This window comes from Zosterops lateralis (assembly GCF_965231275.1).
Source record: "Zosterops lateralis genome assembly, chromosome: 14".
NCBI lineage: Eukaryota > Metazoa > Chordata > Aves > Passeriformes > Zosteropidae > Zosterops > Zosterops lateralis.
Window position 1 is genome coordinate 2,781,775 of NC_139774.1, and position 15,325 is coordinate 2,797,099.

The window sequence follows — 15,325 nt, forward strand, 5'->3', positions numbered from 1 at the left end:
TTGAGGTCAGGACACATCCTCGCCCCGCTCCGCGGCCGCCCCCGGTCCTTCCCCCGGGGCCGCCGGGAGGCGCGGCGGGGCGAAACCCCCGCGCTCGCTGCCTCCTCCCGGCCCCGGGCCGCGCTGCCGTGCGGGGCCGCCGGGACCCGCCCATGGCGGCGGGAGGCCCGGGACGAGCGGGTGCAGCGCGGCCGGCGCGGCGAGCGGGAGGGCGGGCGGGCCCCGGCCGGGCCTGTCAGGAAGCGGCGGAGGGGAAGGAGGGCGGGCCAGGATCGCTCACCTCGGACACCTCGTCCTCGTCGCTGCCGGAGCCGCCGCCGCCCCCGCTCCGCAGCACGGCGGCCGCCAGCTTGAAGTCGAGGGCGGCCTCGCCGGCCGCGGGCGCGCCGGGGCCTCCCGGCCCGCCGGGCCCGGCCTCCCCGAAGAGGCGCACGGCCCGCAGGCCCAGCGGGGAGGGCCCGGCCGCGGCGGGCGGCTCGGCAGCGGCGGGCGGCGCGCGGGGCGCGACCGAGTCGATTTCCTCGTCGGCGGCAGCGGCGGCGGTGCCGTCCGTGAGCATCGCGCTGGTCCGGGCCCGGCCGTCTCCGTCCCCTCACGGCACCGCGGCAGCGCCACTAACTTCTCACACCCTACCCGGCCGCGGCCGCCGCGCCGCCCCCCCGCCGCTCCGCGCACGCCTATTGGGCGCTCTCGGCCGAGAGCGGCGCGCTATTGGCCTCCGCGCCTGCCACTCAGGGACGCGTCACGCGCTCCCAGCATGCTGCCCTGAGAGCGCACGCCGAGGCGGTAAGAGTGCGCCGCCCCGCCCCGCTCGCCCGGGCTCGCTTCCTGAACTTCCCGAGCTATGATTGGTTTTCCGGGACATCAATCACATGCCTTGGCCGATCTGCGGGCGCTGATAGGACAAGCGAGCTGTCGCTCAAAGCGCATCCAGGAATCACGGTCATGATTGGTCGAAAGACACATCGCTCACAACGCACGGCGTCTGGCGTCTTTCGATTGGCTCCTGCGTGCCTTGGGCCCTCCTCCCCTTCGAACCCCTCTGAAGGACTCCGTCAGCGCGAGACACAGTCACACGCCCGCCTGTCCCGAGCGGTGATTGGGTCGCGGAGCTGCCAATCTAAACTAAGGACGTGCCTCCACCATGGCCCCGCCCCCTCCTGGGTGCGGGCCGCCATAGGCTGGGTGCCCCAGGCTCGCCTCTCCATTGGCCACGCCCATGGTGACGTCACCACGCGGCCACGTGGCCCGGGGCCGGGGGGGTTTCGGGCCCCCCCGGGGGTGTCGGGTCCTGCGACCCCCGGCCCGGCCCGACGGCCCCGCACTGCCCCGGCCCGCCCCGGCCTAGTTCACGGAGAGGTTGATCTGCGGTCCCAGGCGGTGCATCGGCTCGCACTGTGGGGAGAGCAGAGGTTTCGGAGCTGGCACCGCGCCCAGCCTGGGCGCCCCCGAGCCATCGGCCCGGCCCCGGGGCGGCCGTGACCACGCGGGGCTCCCAGGGCAGCACCGACCTCCTCGGCTCTGCCGCCCGGCTCCGGCCGTTCCCGGGGCTGTGTCCCCGTCGCCCCCGGCCCGGGCAGGGGCCCGTCCAGCCAGCTCAGGTCGTGCGGGGAGAAGATGCGCTCCAGCCCCTTCCGGATCCCCACCAGCGCCAGCAGCTGCGGCCGGGCCGGGCACGGTCAGATCCCTGGGGCCGGGGGTCGCAGGCCACATCCCTCCGCCACCCCAGGAGGTGTCACGGTGGGGCCCTGTCACCCCTCCGGCCCTAGGGGACCGTACTTGCCCGACAGTGACACTCAGCCCCTGGTGACAGGCCCACGGCCCCAGAGCAGGGGGTGAAGGCAAAGCCCCCCATGCACCGTCTGCCAACGCCCGTGTCCCCTCCCAAGGGTTCCTGCTGGGCCCGGTGGTGCCCGGGACGGGGTGGGCAGCGCCCAGCCCAGCACCCAAACAGTGCCGCCCATCAAGGGGTGTCATACCATCACTGGGAAAATGATAGCGGCCGCGGTGGACTTGAGAAGCCAGAGCAGGGCCAGGCAGAGCAGCTGGATGATGGTGAAAAGGTGCACGCGGCGCAGGGGCACGTGGCGGAGGTAGACCAGGTCGGGCTGGTGCTTGGCGGGCATCAGGAGCAGCCGCACACGGTCCGTGAGCTGCAGCGAGAAGGGGGCAGACGGGTCACACCTGCCCAGCCACAGCTCTCACCCACCTGCCTGCTGAGACCAGGGCCAGCAGGGTGGGGTTTCCCCATTTCTGCACTTCAGCCCTTTGCCCTCTGTGCTGACCCCCAGCTGATGTCTGGGCCAGTGAGTTTGTCTGTAAGACCAGGGGTTCTGGTGCCACTGTCACCCCAGGCCAGGCAGACCTCTAGAAAAGACTCTAGCTGGAGTCTTTCCTCTATCTGAGAAAGGACCCAACTAACTTAGTCCCCTCACTTCACAGGAACCTGCTGCAGCCTCCTCCAGAGCACAGCTCTGGGTTTCCCAAGCAGAGGGAAGGTGGGAGTTTCCCAGCCTGTCATCTAGAGAAGGGTAATTGCAAGGAAACTGTACTATTTAGAGGGAAAAGTGGTGTCGATAATTCTGGAATAGGGATTTTTTTTTTCTGCTCCCTTGGTTTCTCGGGAGAAGAACAGAACTGGCACATGAGCAGCAATACCAGAACCAAAGGATTGTCATGTCCCAGCTCTGCCTGCAGCTCCCAGGTGAGAAAATCCCTGTGGCTTTGAGAGCAAGTCTGTGTTAGCCATTGGTCCCACTTCTCCCAAACCACTTGATCCCTCAGTGCACAAGTTTGTCCTGCTTCTCAGCATCCCAGAGCCCTCCTTTTCCCTTTCCTTTTCCCTAGAAAGGTCCCTCTCTCCCTCCTTGTCCTGGGCCTGGTGGGAGATTGCTCCATGCCAGGCTGTACACCACAGAGAGCTGAAATCCAGGCTCTGCTGGGCAGTGGCAGCTGCTGCTGAGCAAACCCCCTGCTCCCCAGCAGCACCAGCAGCCCTCCCTCACCTGGATGCTGTTCAGCGCCGTCACCCCCATGTGCAGGAACACCCCATAGAGCACCGGCATCGGGATGTGCTGCAAGACAGTGGGGTGGGGGGTCAGCAGGGCTGTTCCCTGGGGGTCCCTGCCTGCTCAGTGTCCTCTCAGGTAAAGGCCTGCATGTGTGTCCACAGCCTTTGCCTCCTTTACTCCCAACAGCCCCACCTGGCCTTATTGAACTATCTGAGGTTCACATGAGCCCATGGCCCCTCCATGGTCCCTTTGGATGGCATCTCATCCCCCAGATGTGTCACTGCACCTCAGCTTGGTGCCATCTGCAAATGTGCTCCCTCCTGCTGTCTATGTCTTGGATGAAGATATTAAATAGTATTTGTCCAGTGGAAACACTTGGAAGACAGCACCTGTTACTAGTTTCCATTTGGACATGGGCTACTGACTGTAGATCTCTGGACATGACCATCCAACCAATTCCTGATCCATCTAACAGTTCTTCCATCAAATCCAGTTTGGAGGTGAGGATGCTGGGAGGACGCCATATCAAAGGTTGTATGGGACCAGCCTCAGAGGTGAGGAAAGAGGCCAAGGAAAAGAGACTTCCTGTCTGGTCACAGGTAATCCAGGGCCACTGGAGTGGTTTTTCCTGGCATGGCAGTGGCAGCAAGTGAAAGCCAACAGCAGCCAGGTCATCCACATGACAGTGTGGAGAGGTGGTGGTGGGGTGTGTTTGGGGAGCACAGGGACCCTGATAGACATGGGGAGGATGGACAGATGACATGGGGCTGCAGTGCCTTGTGTGCCAGCCCTCCTGTGGCACTGGAGACAAACCCTTGGTGCAGTCCATACCTACACAGTGCACAGCTCCCCCCTGCCTGTGCTGCCTCCATGGCTCAGGGTGAGGAATCTCCAGCCTTGCAGGATATGGCCACCCCTGCCTGGGGAAAAAGGCCAGGCCAGCCAGGCTTCCTACCTTGAGCACGGGGGCCAGGAAGATGGAGGCTCCCATCAGGATGAAGACAGCCAGGCCGGTCAGCCTCTGCTCCCTGTGGATGGCAGCACAGGTGTCACAGGTGCCCGGGGTCCCTCAGCAACCCACCCCTCTGCCTGCCCTCCTGGCCCCCAGGGTCTCTGCTCTGCAGTTTTGATGGCCACAGGGAAAGGGGTCAGCTGTGGGGAGATCCCCACAGCCAGGTCAGATGGACAGTGTGGGCATGTCCCTGTCCCCTGGATCGACAGCCATGGGCAAGGGGCTCCCCAAGGAGGGGCCCAGGCTTGTTGTTTACCTGATGCCCAGGAACTTGGGGTGCTCGCCGGGGGCTGAGGTTGCACTCTCCCTCCTCAGGCTCTCCATGTGTGCCAGGGAGATGACAGTGGCTGAGACATACCAGGGGAGGCCGATGATGGAGGTGACGGCCATCAAGAGGGAGACACAGAGGAGGTCCAGGTGGAAGCCTGCTCCTTTCTGCAGGGGAAAAGGCACCAGGGTTAGGGGCATGGTCCCACTTCCCTGGCCAGTTTGGGGTTCTGCTCTCCCCTGGCTGCTTCCATGGGGCCCAGCCAGGACTTGGATCCTCCCCACTGGCTGGTGCTGCCTGTTCCCTGTCCCCTGCTCACCTGCAGCTTGTACTCTTTGCGATTGAGAATGACAGCTGTGATCTGCTGGTCCATGAAAATGAGGATGGTGACAAGGACGGCAGGCACTGCAGACACCAGGCAAACCCACCATGGGTTGACTCCGAAGGGGAAAACAATCCAGCCCCGTGCTGGGTTTGTGGGCTATGGAAAACAGAAGGGTCATAGCAGCTGCCACCCTGGGGTGTGTGGCACAGCTGGGTGATGGGACCAGCCCCAAATGCCCAGACTGGAGCCCTACAGGCACCCAGGGATGCCCCACCTTGGAAGTGGGAGAGCATCCTCACTCATCCTGGGGATGCTGCTGGGCAGAGTGACCCACCAGCCCCCCACAAGGACACCCTGGCTGCGGCAGAACAGGTTGTTGTATTTGGACAGCACAAGCCAGGAGCTGGGCATGTGCCTGTGACAGCAGGTGGAAGAGGTGGCACTGGGCAACAAGGATGGTGAGCCCCACTGCTCCACTGTGATCTGGATAGTCCAGGTTATTTACAGGGCATGGGATCAGCTGTGCTCAACCCTTTCTCATTTGCTGGGGTGCAGCATGCACTCCTGTAGGGCCGGAGCCAGTGGTGAGAAGGACAGTGACAGCACAGTGGGATGGCTACCATGGTGGGCACAGACCCACACCCTGGCAGTGCTGTGCCCACCCTGCTGGCACCTTCAGCTCGCTGGGGACAAGGAGCTTGGGGGTCTCCAGGCCCAGGACAGCGTCGACAGCGCAGGAGGCGAGGATGGCCAGGATGACAGCGAAGTCGCTCACCAACTTCCGCACCTGCAGATGGAGAGGGCTTGGCCCAGGCTGGCAGGGGTGGGTGCTGCTCCAGGAGCACCCTGGGGTGCAGCACCCAGAGCCATCCCCACAGCAGTGGGACAGGTGGCTGTGTCACTGGGGTGGCTGAAAGGTGCTCACCGCCACAGGGAAGTAGCGGCTGCTCCTGAAGCGCCTGAGTGCGATGCAGAAGAGGGAGGTGCCCCCGAAGAGCAGGAAGGAGATGAGGGTGACATCGGGGACATACTGGCAGCTGGTTCCCAGGAGATGCCCACCTCGATCCAAGCACTGGGTCCTGCTCAGCCCTGCAGGGGTGGCAGGAGGCTGCAGGGACAAGGTGGGCAGTGAAGAGAGGTTGCACATGGACACCTTGAGCCCACCCCAGCACCTCACCTGCCTGCCTGGGAGCAGGGGCTGTACCTGCTGGGTGGTCAGGGGTGAGGGCAGCAACGTGTCATTCCCTGCAGAGCTGTGACCTGCAAAGTGACAGGGGTCAGGTTGGTGCTGATTTCATCAGGATGACTGGGATGATGCTGCCATCAGGCTGGGTTCTCAAGCTCTTCCTGAGGGCTCAGGGTGCTGAATGGGGCCCTATGGGACCTCTGAGGCCTCGGCTCTGGCTGATGCCCAGGGAGCACCAAGGAGGGGATGTTTCCTGTGAAGGGCTTGGCTAAAGCATCACACTCAGAGGCATTGATCCCAGGCTGGCCAGCACTGATGTTTTTTGGCACATGGTGCAGGTCCCATTTCCAGGGTCAGTGTGGGTCATATAATTTCCAGGGTCATGTCTTCAAACCCCAGAAAAGTGCCCCTAATTTACAAACTAGGCTAGAAATAGCAGAGCAAACCCATCCAGGTGCCCCTTTCCAGCCCCTGACATCCCCCATCCTGGAGGCATAGGAGATGAGCCAAGGCTCTCCTTGCACCCTGTACTGCCCTGCCTGGTTCCTGGGCAGTCCCAGGGGGCAGGAACAGATGGACAGACTGTACGGAGGGAAGTGGAGGACACTGCAATGTGGACAGGCAGGTGAGGATGGGATTAAACAGGCTCCTCCTCCAGTGCCTTCCCCCATCCAGTCAGGAAACTTGTTCCCAGTGGGATCCTGGGGCAGCAGCTTCCTGCTCCCCACCCACCCACAGCTGCTTGGGCTCACCAGGGCTGGACAAGTTGCAGGTGCAGCTGTAGGAGGTGATGTTGTCCAGCCGGTAGTGCCAGTTGATGGGAAAGGCATCTGCCAGGCTCAGCATCTTCTTCAGGGAGTCGTAGATGAATATCAGGCTGATGAGGGCGCAGAAGCCTTCCTCGGTGAAGCGGGTGAAGTACCTCACCAGGTGACTAGCCTCGGTGGCCACTAGCACCACGCCAAAAAAGGCCACCCAGAGCCCAATCCACAGGCGGAACTCCAGGTAGTCCAGGCTGTGATCCCTGGGGAAAGGGGGACTCAAACCCTCTCCAGTCACACCTGCCTGGAGTGCTGGTGGCCCATGCTCCAGGGGGGACAATGGGCTGAGGAACCTCGCAGGGAACTCACTGGCTGAAGGAGAAGAGGAGGCGCTCAAAGACCAGCACAGGGCCGGTGCTGCTCAGGATGGTCAGGGGTTGGCCCGCAAAGAGGCAGAAGATGAAGCCAGCAAAGGCTGTGCCCAGGAAGCTCTCCAGCACCCCCTGAAATGCAGGGAAGGGGTGCCAGGTGGCAGGGAGGAAGGCTGTGGGCCTGTCCCCCCAGCAGCACAGAAGAATACAGGGTCAGTGCTGGGGACCACCACGGGGGAAGGAGGCAGAATTCAGGCAATGCTCAGGATGTCCTGGGGGTGCTGGTAGGAGGTGAGCACCCAGGGGCCCTCTGGGCTGGGTTGAGTAGGGTTGCCATGCAGAGTAGGGTTGGTACCCAACGGCCACACTGACCTGCATGTTGGCAGTTGCATCCCCCAGCATGCCCCCGAAGGTGATGGCATTGGTGACTGTTGCCAGGTAGATGTAGAGCACTGCTGAGAGGCACTGAGGGTGTAGGGCATCAGAGAAGTCACTGCCATACCATGGCGCCTTCCTCCGGATGTCTCGCAGCAGCCCCCCAAAAAGCCTGGGGGTGAGGAGGGAGGTCTCAGAGCAGACCCCACAGAGAGCTGCACAGCAAGGGATTGTCCCTTCCCCCAGATACAGCAGCTCAGAGGGGCTTGGACATGGTGGCCCCATGAGAAGCAGTGACCTGCCCCAAATCCAGCTGCCTGGTGCACCTCCCACTGCCCTTCCAGACACTGACCTGCCTGTCCTCTCCAGCTCCTCCCCAGACTGTGGGTGCCCTGGGATGGCTCTGTCCCCAGCTGCTGTCATGTCCCCATTACCATGTGGCTGCTGGTCCAGTGGGTCCACAGCGTTCCTGTGGCAGAGCAGAGCCTGAGACAACAGGCCTCAGGGTGGGACCCTCAGGACCCAGCTGCATTTAGGGGACACTAGGGGAGGAAAGGGAGAATGGAGAGAGGACAGGGGTGCAAACAGGGCTTGTGTATCCCCTGATAATGGAGAGGAGAAAGATCAGGAAGAGGAGGAGACATGGCAGATGATGATCTTTGAAGGTTTCTTCCAACCCAACCATGATTTCCTCTGGCAAGCTCTGGAGCCAGCCCTTGCAGGACTGGTTTTATGGAGTAGTTGGGCAGAGCTTAGAGTGTCCTGCTCAGAGGTTGGGTTTCACATCTGAGTGCTGAATTCCAGTGTTCCCATCAGCTCGCTTTGGAGGGGATTTGCCATCCACTGCCAGCTGGGACAGCAGGACTAACAGTAGGAGGGACCAAAGCAGAGGCCTGTGGAGGGGCTTGACTGGAAGGAGCCCCTGGCTGCTGGGAAACTTCATCCCCATGGAGATGGAAGTTCCAGAGCCACAGACAAAGGTATCCCTGCAGGACCCTGCAGAGGAGCTGGCAGGGATTGGGGTGCCCTCCCTCCAGCCCACCTCCTGCGTGGAGATGGCAGATGGCTTGGTGGAGGAATTCGGGTACTGGGGTCCCATTTCCCAGGAGGAAGCACAATCAGCTCATCCAGGAATGCCTCTATCCCTGTGATGACGTCCTCTCGGTGCTCAGCCTGCCAGGCAACCCTTTGGAATAGCTGTGGGGAGATGCTGTGGTTTAGCCACCATGTCCCTGCATTCGTCCACTTGAAACTTTCCTCCCAGCCTGCAGCCATCACCAGGAAACAAAACCACCCACTTCAGGACAACAGGTGCCCTACACCCTGCAAATCCACCCAAGCTTTTGTTTTTTTATCCTGGGCAAGGGAGGCCACCAGCTCACCCCATCCTCTGCCCTCCACTGCAGCCTGCAGAGGAGAGGAATCCTGGTGTCCCCATTCCAGGCCCATCCCATCTGTGGGTGCTGCCCCAGGCTCACCTCATCTGTCAGCAGGGTGGCCATGGCCCTGCCAACCTCGTGGTAGGCTTTCACTCTGGGGGGGCCCAGCAGGATGAAGAGGAACCTGTGGCAAGACAACACATCTCCAGAGCAGCCCTCTCCCTCCTAGAGAATATTTCTCTGGGGGGAGACTGTGGGGATTTTGGGGATGCTGGGGATGGTGGCTGGGCAGGCCTGGGGGGCTTCTGCCACCCTAAAAGTGGGGTTTGGGGGCAGAAGATAAGACTCATGTCTGTAGTGTCTGCTGCCACTGTATGGCAACCTCTCAGAGACCATGGGACACCAGGACCCTGGTTGGATCACAAGGGTCTGCAGAAATCCAGACTGGGAGGTGTGGGAGAGCAGGTCTTTGGGACAGAGGAGGAGAAATCCTCAGCTGGAGGTGTCTGTGGCATCATTTTCCTGGGAATGTTGCTCACAGGCAGGATGCTGGTGTTAGAGAAGGAGAGCTTGCCAGCAGCACAGGCAGCAGGTTTGACTGGACTCTGGGGACATGGGAGGAAACTGGAAAGAGAGCTCAGAGCCCTTGATAAAATATGGTAAAAATCCCACACTTGAGAGGATGGTGGAAAATCTCCAGAGGAACAATCCACACAAATGTTTAACCGAGTTCTCCACACCTTTCCGGAGTTAGCAGGAATGGTTGCAGTCCTGGAAGCTGAGATTGCCAGGCAGTTCCAGTGACCATACCCTGAGCAAACCCCCAGAGAGAGGACAGGGAAATTCCTCTTGCTGAACAAGTGGGACTTGACAGAACCCCCGGGTGCTGGAGGCCTCTGGAGCCTTCAAAAGGTCGAGAGCCTCCAAAGGATTGAGAGGTGACTGTTGCCACATGGGATTGCTTTCACCCAGGCATCACCAAGGCGATGGGAACACCTTAAGACCCTAGAGGTGGATCTGGATGAGAGACAACCCTGGGGCAGTGGCTGCACCTGTGGAACAGCCTGGCATGGCCAGCAAAGGGGATGGCACCCTGGGCAAAGGGATGGGTAGGGACAAGATCTCCCTGCCCTCCAGTTTGGAGAAGGAAAATCCAGGGCAAGGGGTTATCATGAAACCCTCGAGACCCAGGGGCATCCACGGGGATTTGCCACCCAACTGCCGCGGAGGAGAGAGCTGCAGGTGGGTGGATATTTGTCCTGCTCCTCCCAGCTCCTGGGGACGGGTGCTCTGGGCCGAGTGACCAGGAGGTGGCAATGTCCCTCCTGATCCTCGCCTGCTTCCTCCGTGCTCTTCCTAAGGAAGTCCTCAGCTGAAGGCACACTGCCTGTTTCCCTTCAGGGCCATAGAGGATGCATTCCTCAGCCACGGGGAAACCATGGGGACCTCCTGCCCTGCTTCTTTCCCCCCACTTCGTCTCACCACTCAGGAGAACAGCGGGAGGGCAAGAGTCTCCTAAAAACCTGCCTCCTGCCCCCGCCGGCAGGCCCCACGCTCCCGGCAGTAAGTGGAGAGCATCCAGAACCAACTAAGGACAGGGAATGCAGAGCCCAGTGGGAATGACCCAGGGGATGTCCCTTCAGGGCTGCTCAGCAGATGCTCCACACTCAGCCCATTCTGGAGGGCTCCTAAGAATCTGGGAAAAGCAGGAGGGGAAGCAGTGAGACAGGATTCTGGGACTGCATGTGGCACTGGGTGCCATTCCCTTTGCTTTGGACAAGCAAGGCCTTGCCTGGTGTGGGAGGAAATGGGAAGATCAGGGCAGGGGAGGGCACAGGGGCATCAGCTGTGCGCTGTTACCTGCTTGGAAGAGAAACCTCAGCCAGTGAGCCAAGGGACACCCCACGCCTGAGGCGAATGAAGGCTGCAAAGGGCTTTTCCAGGAATTCAACTTCCCCGACAGCAATATGGGCTGCCTCGGCCCCTGGCGGGACCTTCTTCTTAAATCTGTTTCTCAGCTGGAAGGAAAGGGATGCAGCAGATGAGGACTCAGGATACTGTGGCTGGACATTCAGGATGCAGCAGCTGCTCCCAGCCTAGCTCCACACTGCCATACCTGCTCCTGGAGAGGTGTTTTGGAGAGCTGGGTCCTGGGCTCAGACCTGCCTTTGGCTTTCCCTGCAAAGAAAGAGAGGAGGCAGCAAAATCCATGGGCAAGCCATCATGGGTACTGCCCCAGGCTGGAGACAGCAGGAGGATGCCTGGTGGGTCAGCCAGGTTTCCTACCTTGGCAGGGAGAGAGGCCAAGCTCGGCAAGGAGCTGCAGCAGGGATTTTGTGGGCTGATGCTGTGGCTGGAGGAGCAGGAGGGCTGACAGGCGCTCCCTCAGTGCAGGCTGCAGCTCTGCTTCCTCGGGCTGCCCAGAAAGTGCTTTATCTGCATCAGGGACAGGGACAGCTCTGAGTCCCCCTGGTTCACTGCCCATTGGGGAGTTGCCCAGGGAAAACCCCCCTCAGCTGGAGTAGCAGACAGCCCCCCCAGGTACCCGACTGTCATTCATCAATGCTGTTCTACAGGCACCTCCTGGTGGCCTGTCCCTCTCTGGTGGCTGGCCCATTCCGGGTGACAACCTTTGCATTATCCACATACCAATTATTTCCTTGAAATTGGTGGCATCCAGGTCCAGGAGCATCGTCCCCTTCTGCAGGCATGTCCTCAGCTGGAACAGGCTGTGCAGGGGCAGAGCTGGGACATGGGGTGCGCTCCAGCGCTCTCCACCATCCTCCACCTTCTCCTCGAACTTTATCCACCTGCCCAGAGAGATGTGTGGGGTCAGTGGCAGGGTAGGCCCTGTGCCCCAGGCCAGGCAGTGGGAGCTGAAGCCTGGGTCCTTCTTTGAGCTTAGCATGGGGCTGGCAGGGAGGGGTTTGGGTGGCTCAGAGGGGCCTGCAGTTGGTTCATGGTGTAGGGGCAGCTGGGCAGACAAAGAGGCCATGACCCCATTCCTGCAGACCCACATGTCTCTAAGATCTGATCAGGGGAGTTCCAACCATAGTGAGGTGACAGGATGGTTCAAATTTAAAAGAACCTTAAAGATTATCTCATTCCAACCCTTCCACCATGGGCAGGGACACCTTCCACTATCCCGGGTTGCTCCAAGCCCCGTCCAACCTGGCCTTGAACATTTCCAGGGATGGCGCAGACACAGCTTCTCTGGGCAACCTGTGCCTCATCACCCTCACAGGGAACAATTTCTTCCCAATATCCCATTGAATACTGATCTCTGGCATTGGGGAGCCATTCCTGCTTGTGCTGTCACTTCAGTCCCTTGTCCAAAGTCCCTCTCCATCTCTCTTGGAGCCCCTTTATGCACTGGAAGAGGCTCTAAGGTCTCCCCTGAGCCTTGTCTTCTCCAGGCTGAACAAGACCCCACCTCTCTCATCCTGTCTCCATGGCAGAGCTGTCCCAACAGAGCTGTTCCAGCCTTTGAATCATTTCCATGGTTTCCTTTGGATGTGCTTCAGCAGGAGCTGGATGTGGTGCCCCAGGGCAGTCTCACACAAAGCAGAACAGAGGGAGCACCCCCTCCTCACCCTGCTGCCTGCGGTGCAGCCCAGGATACACCCAGCTTTCTGTGACTGCACAGTGCTGGCTGATGTCTCATCTGTCACCCCCCAGTCATTTTCTGCAGGGCTGTTCCCAGCCCATCCATTCCCCCAGCTGTGCTGGGGCTGGGGGTGGCCCTGCCATTAACGGCGCTCACTGGAGTCAGAACAGAAGTGTCTTGAGCTCTTTCCACGCTCGGGCCATGCCAAATATTTTAACGCCGGGCACAGACAGAGCTTCCCTTTGTCCCCGTGGGTGGGCGCGCAGCCGCGGGGCGCTCGTCGTGCTGCACGGGCAGAGCGTGCCCGACACTGCCGGCCCCTGCCCAGGGGCAGCCGGGGGGGGACAGCGGGGCTGCTGCCAGGGAGAGCCACAGCCCGGCGGCTTCGGTCCTCACAGACTCTGCGACCCCGGGGGAAGAGCCACTGCTGCCTCCAGACCCCTGTGGCCCATGTCCCCATGTCCCTACCGAGGGGTGCAGAGGTGTTATGGGGCACGGGGACATCCCAGCCCCGGCGCAGCTGGAGCCTTGGAGAGGCAACAGAGAGGAGCAGGAGGAAGGGCGCTGTGCCTGGCCTGCCTGACATCCTGCCCTCTCCCATGAAATTAAGTCAGCTCAGCGTGGGCACTGGCGGGGCAGAGCCCTGCCTTGGGGCTGAGGCACTGCCAGCCTCGGGACATGCCCTGGGCTCCCAAAGCGTGGCTCTCGCAGGTGTGCCTACCTGGCCATCTCCCTCCATTCCAGCCCCGCCGGGGTGCTGAGGAGCTGGTTGAGCTGGATGAAGAGCAGCGGGCAGGTGACGTCCCCCCTCTCCTCCCACTGCAAGGCAGCACCGGCTCGCCGGACCGCTGTGGCCGTGCCGGAGGGGAAGATGCTGCAGCCGAAAGTCTGTGAGGGAGCTCCAGGGTTGCTGCACTCCAGTCTGGGCTGTGAGCACTTGTCTGCTGCCCGGAGAGCCGTGTCACCCGCCCCGGGCACGTGGGATCGCATGGCCACCGGCACCCGCAGCCACAGGCGTGAGGTTCCTTCCAGAACTCACGGGATCCCACTCATCCCACACCTTATAACAGCTGTGAGCTGGTTTAAACTGGCCACAGACCAATACACAGGAGCCAAGCCCAAAACAACCATCTCAAAACAGCAGGGTCAGCCACACAGGTCCCAGCACACTAGTGTCCTGCCACGTCCAGCTGCCCACCTGGACCAGGGACCAGGGGACCCACCTGCCTCCTGCGGGTGACCTGTGTGGACAAGGATGTTCGTGGGGACCAGTGTGTCCTCAGCCCTGTCTGCACCCTGCAAGGCATTGGTGAGGGGGTGGCAGGGCCTGGAGAGCTGGTGGCAGCATCGGTGCCTGTGCGAGGGTGCTGTGCCCATGGCAGGAGGGGTGACACAGCCCGTGGCAGCTCCTCCTGGGAAAACGGATATGGGGACACGCTCTGGGGAAGGATGTGGGGACGCTGAGCAAATCCAGAGTGGGGAAATGAGGGGCTGACAGTGTCAGGGCTGACGGGAAGGGCTGGGAGGGCTTCAGGGCTGTCCCGGTGTTCAGAGCGGTGAGCGGACGGAGGGGGGAGGACGTGGGCACAGCCACAGCACCCTGCGGGGACAGGGACACGGCAGGGCCCGCACAGCGCTGCCAGCAGAGAGCAGCCACGGCGCTCTCTGTGCCCGTGCCGTGCCCACCGCCACCGGCACCGCGCTCGGCCCCGCGGCCCCCGCAAACAAACCGCGGGCTGTGTGCACTGCAAACACGGCGGCGGGACCGCAAACACCGCGGCCCCGGCACGGGCCGCCTGGACCGGAACCCGCTGGACCCGACAGGATCCACCCCCGGGAGCAGCTGGAGCGGGGCCAGGCACCACCGCGGCACAATCACGTTTTGGGGAATGGCGGGTGGGAGTCTGGGTTCCTGAGGTCCTGGTACCTGCCTCGCAGGAACTGAGGCCAAGGGGCTGGCCCGGGGTGTCCAGGCTGTTTGCTCTGCCGTACCAGCGGGTACCACGGTGTGTAGAGGGGTGCTCTTAGCTGGGGTGGGAACCCCTGGCAGAAGGATCCATCGATAAGGAGCATCAGAGATGCCCTGAGGCACCCAAACCTTCCCGGGGTACACTTCCCCCTCCTGTGGGGGCTGCAGCATGAGGTGGGGCAGGACTGGCAGCAGGCACAGGCAGGGAGGCCGTGGGGGGCTGCAGGAGGTGGACAGGGGTCATGGGAGGCTGTGGGAGGCAGAGGGGGAGAGGCAGCAGGAGGCAGAGGCAGGAAGCAGAGTCAGGCAAGATCAGCAGCCTGCACACATTCCCCCCACCCTTACCGGCTGCCAATTCTCGGTGCCAGCAGCCTCCCTGGCAGCTGACGTGAGCTGGTACCTCCCTCTCCCAGGTGCCAGGGCAGCTGGCAAATGCTGCCCGCACACGCTGCCTGCACACGCCCTGCCCGGCCTTGGGGACGTGGTGGGGGACTGGCAGGGGCAAAAAATTCCATCCCAACATGGGGACCTCCCCAGCGGCCGGTGTGCAGGGACATAGCCCCTGGCCCGTGCCACCACCTCGCTCCGCTGCCAAAGGCTTTGGGCTCCTGATGGCCGGAGGGGGCGGAAGGAAAAACATCCAGCAAACAATTGCAAAAGTCAAGTTTGAGCAAGAAGGAGGGTGTGAGCGGGGGGTGCCAGATCCGGTGGTATTCCTTGGAGACGGCAACAACAATGGCAGGAATATTTGCTTATGCCTCGCTGAGCCCAAAGCAGCCGTGGGCTGGGGGCTCGGGACCTCGAGGAAACAGCCAGGGGCCTCTGCTGGCCCAAAGGAGAGCTGGGGCAGGACCCTGCTCTCGCCCGGCGCTGACATCAGTGACATTTTTTGCGCTGTTATCTGTGCTGAGGATGGGGCCAAACACAGCACACTGTTGCCAGCATGGTGAAGGGGATGGGGAAACTCTGGCAGTGCCCAAACACAACAGGTTGGGACAGAGACAAGGACAGTGTGTGGCTGGGGGGATGCTGTGAGATGAGGCTGTGACTCAATCACTTGG

The 15,325-nt window shown here is 61.7% G+C and overlaps 2 protein-coding genes across 10 annotated transcripts in view; both read right to left on the reverse strand.

Moving 5' to 3' along the window:
- LOC310915289 (ankyrin repeat and KH domain-containing protein 1-like) overlaps window positions 1-559 on the reverse strand; it is a gene marked incomplete at its 5' end in the record, with an annotated part of 99,646 nt that extends 99,087 nt beyond the window's left edge. For all 9 annotated transcript variants that reach the window (XM_083872054.1, XM_083872053.1, XM_083872051.1 and 6 more), the window contains one exon: window positions 281-559. In XM_083872054.1, coding sequence (XP_083728180.1) covers window positions 281-559 — 279 coding nt within the window. The remainder of the gene's footprint in view (window positions 1-280) is intronic.
- Window positions 560-1,344: 785 nt separating this feature from the next.
- SLC4A9 (solute carrier family 4 member 9) lies at window positions 1,345-13,317 on the reverse strand (the record flags this gene model as incomplete). Its single annotated transcript, XM_083871510.1, has 21 exons — window positions 13,017-13,317; window positions 11,338-11,498; window positions 10,975-11,124; window positions 10,805-10,866; window positions 10,549-10,706; window positions 8,788-8,872; window positions 8,352-8,506; window positions 7,662-7,778; window positions 7,307-7,481; window positions 6,933-7,066; window positions 6,555-6,826; window positions 5,821-5,876; window positions 5,542-5,724; window positions 5,290-5,403; window positions 4,611-4,772; window positions 4,280-4,458; window positions 3,967-4,039; window positions 3,006-3,074; window positions 1,980-2,153; window positions 1,512-1,658; window positions 1,345-1,395 (listed from the first exon to the last, which is right to left on the reverse strand). The coding sequence occupies exons 1-21, from the start codon at window positions 13,283-13,285 to the stop codon at window positions 1,345-1,347; spliced, it is 2,946 nt and encodes a 981-aa protein (XP_083727636.1). The 5' UTR covers window positions 13,286-13,317.
- Window positions 13,318-15,325: the final 2,008 nt, after the last annotated feature.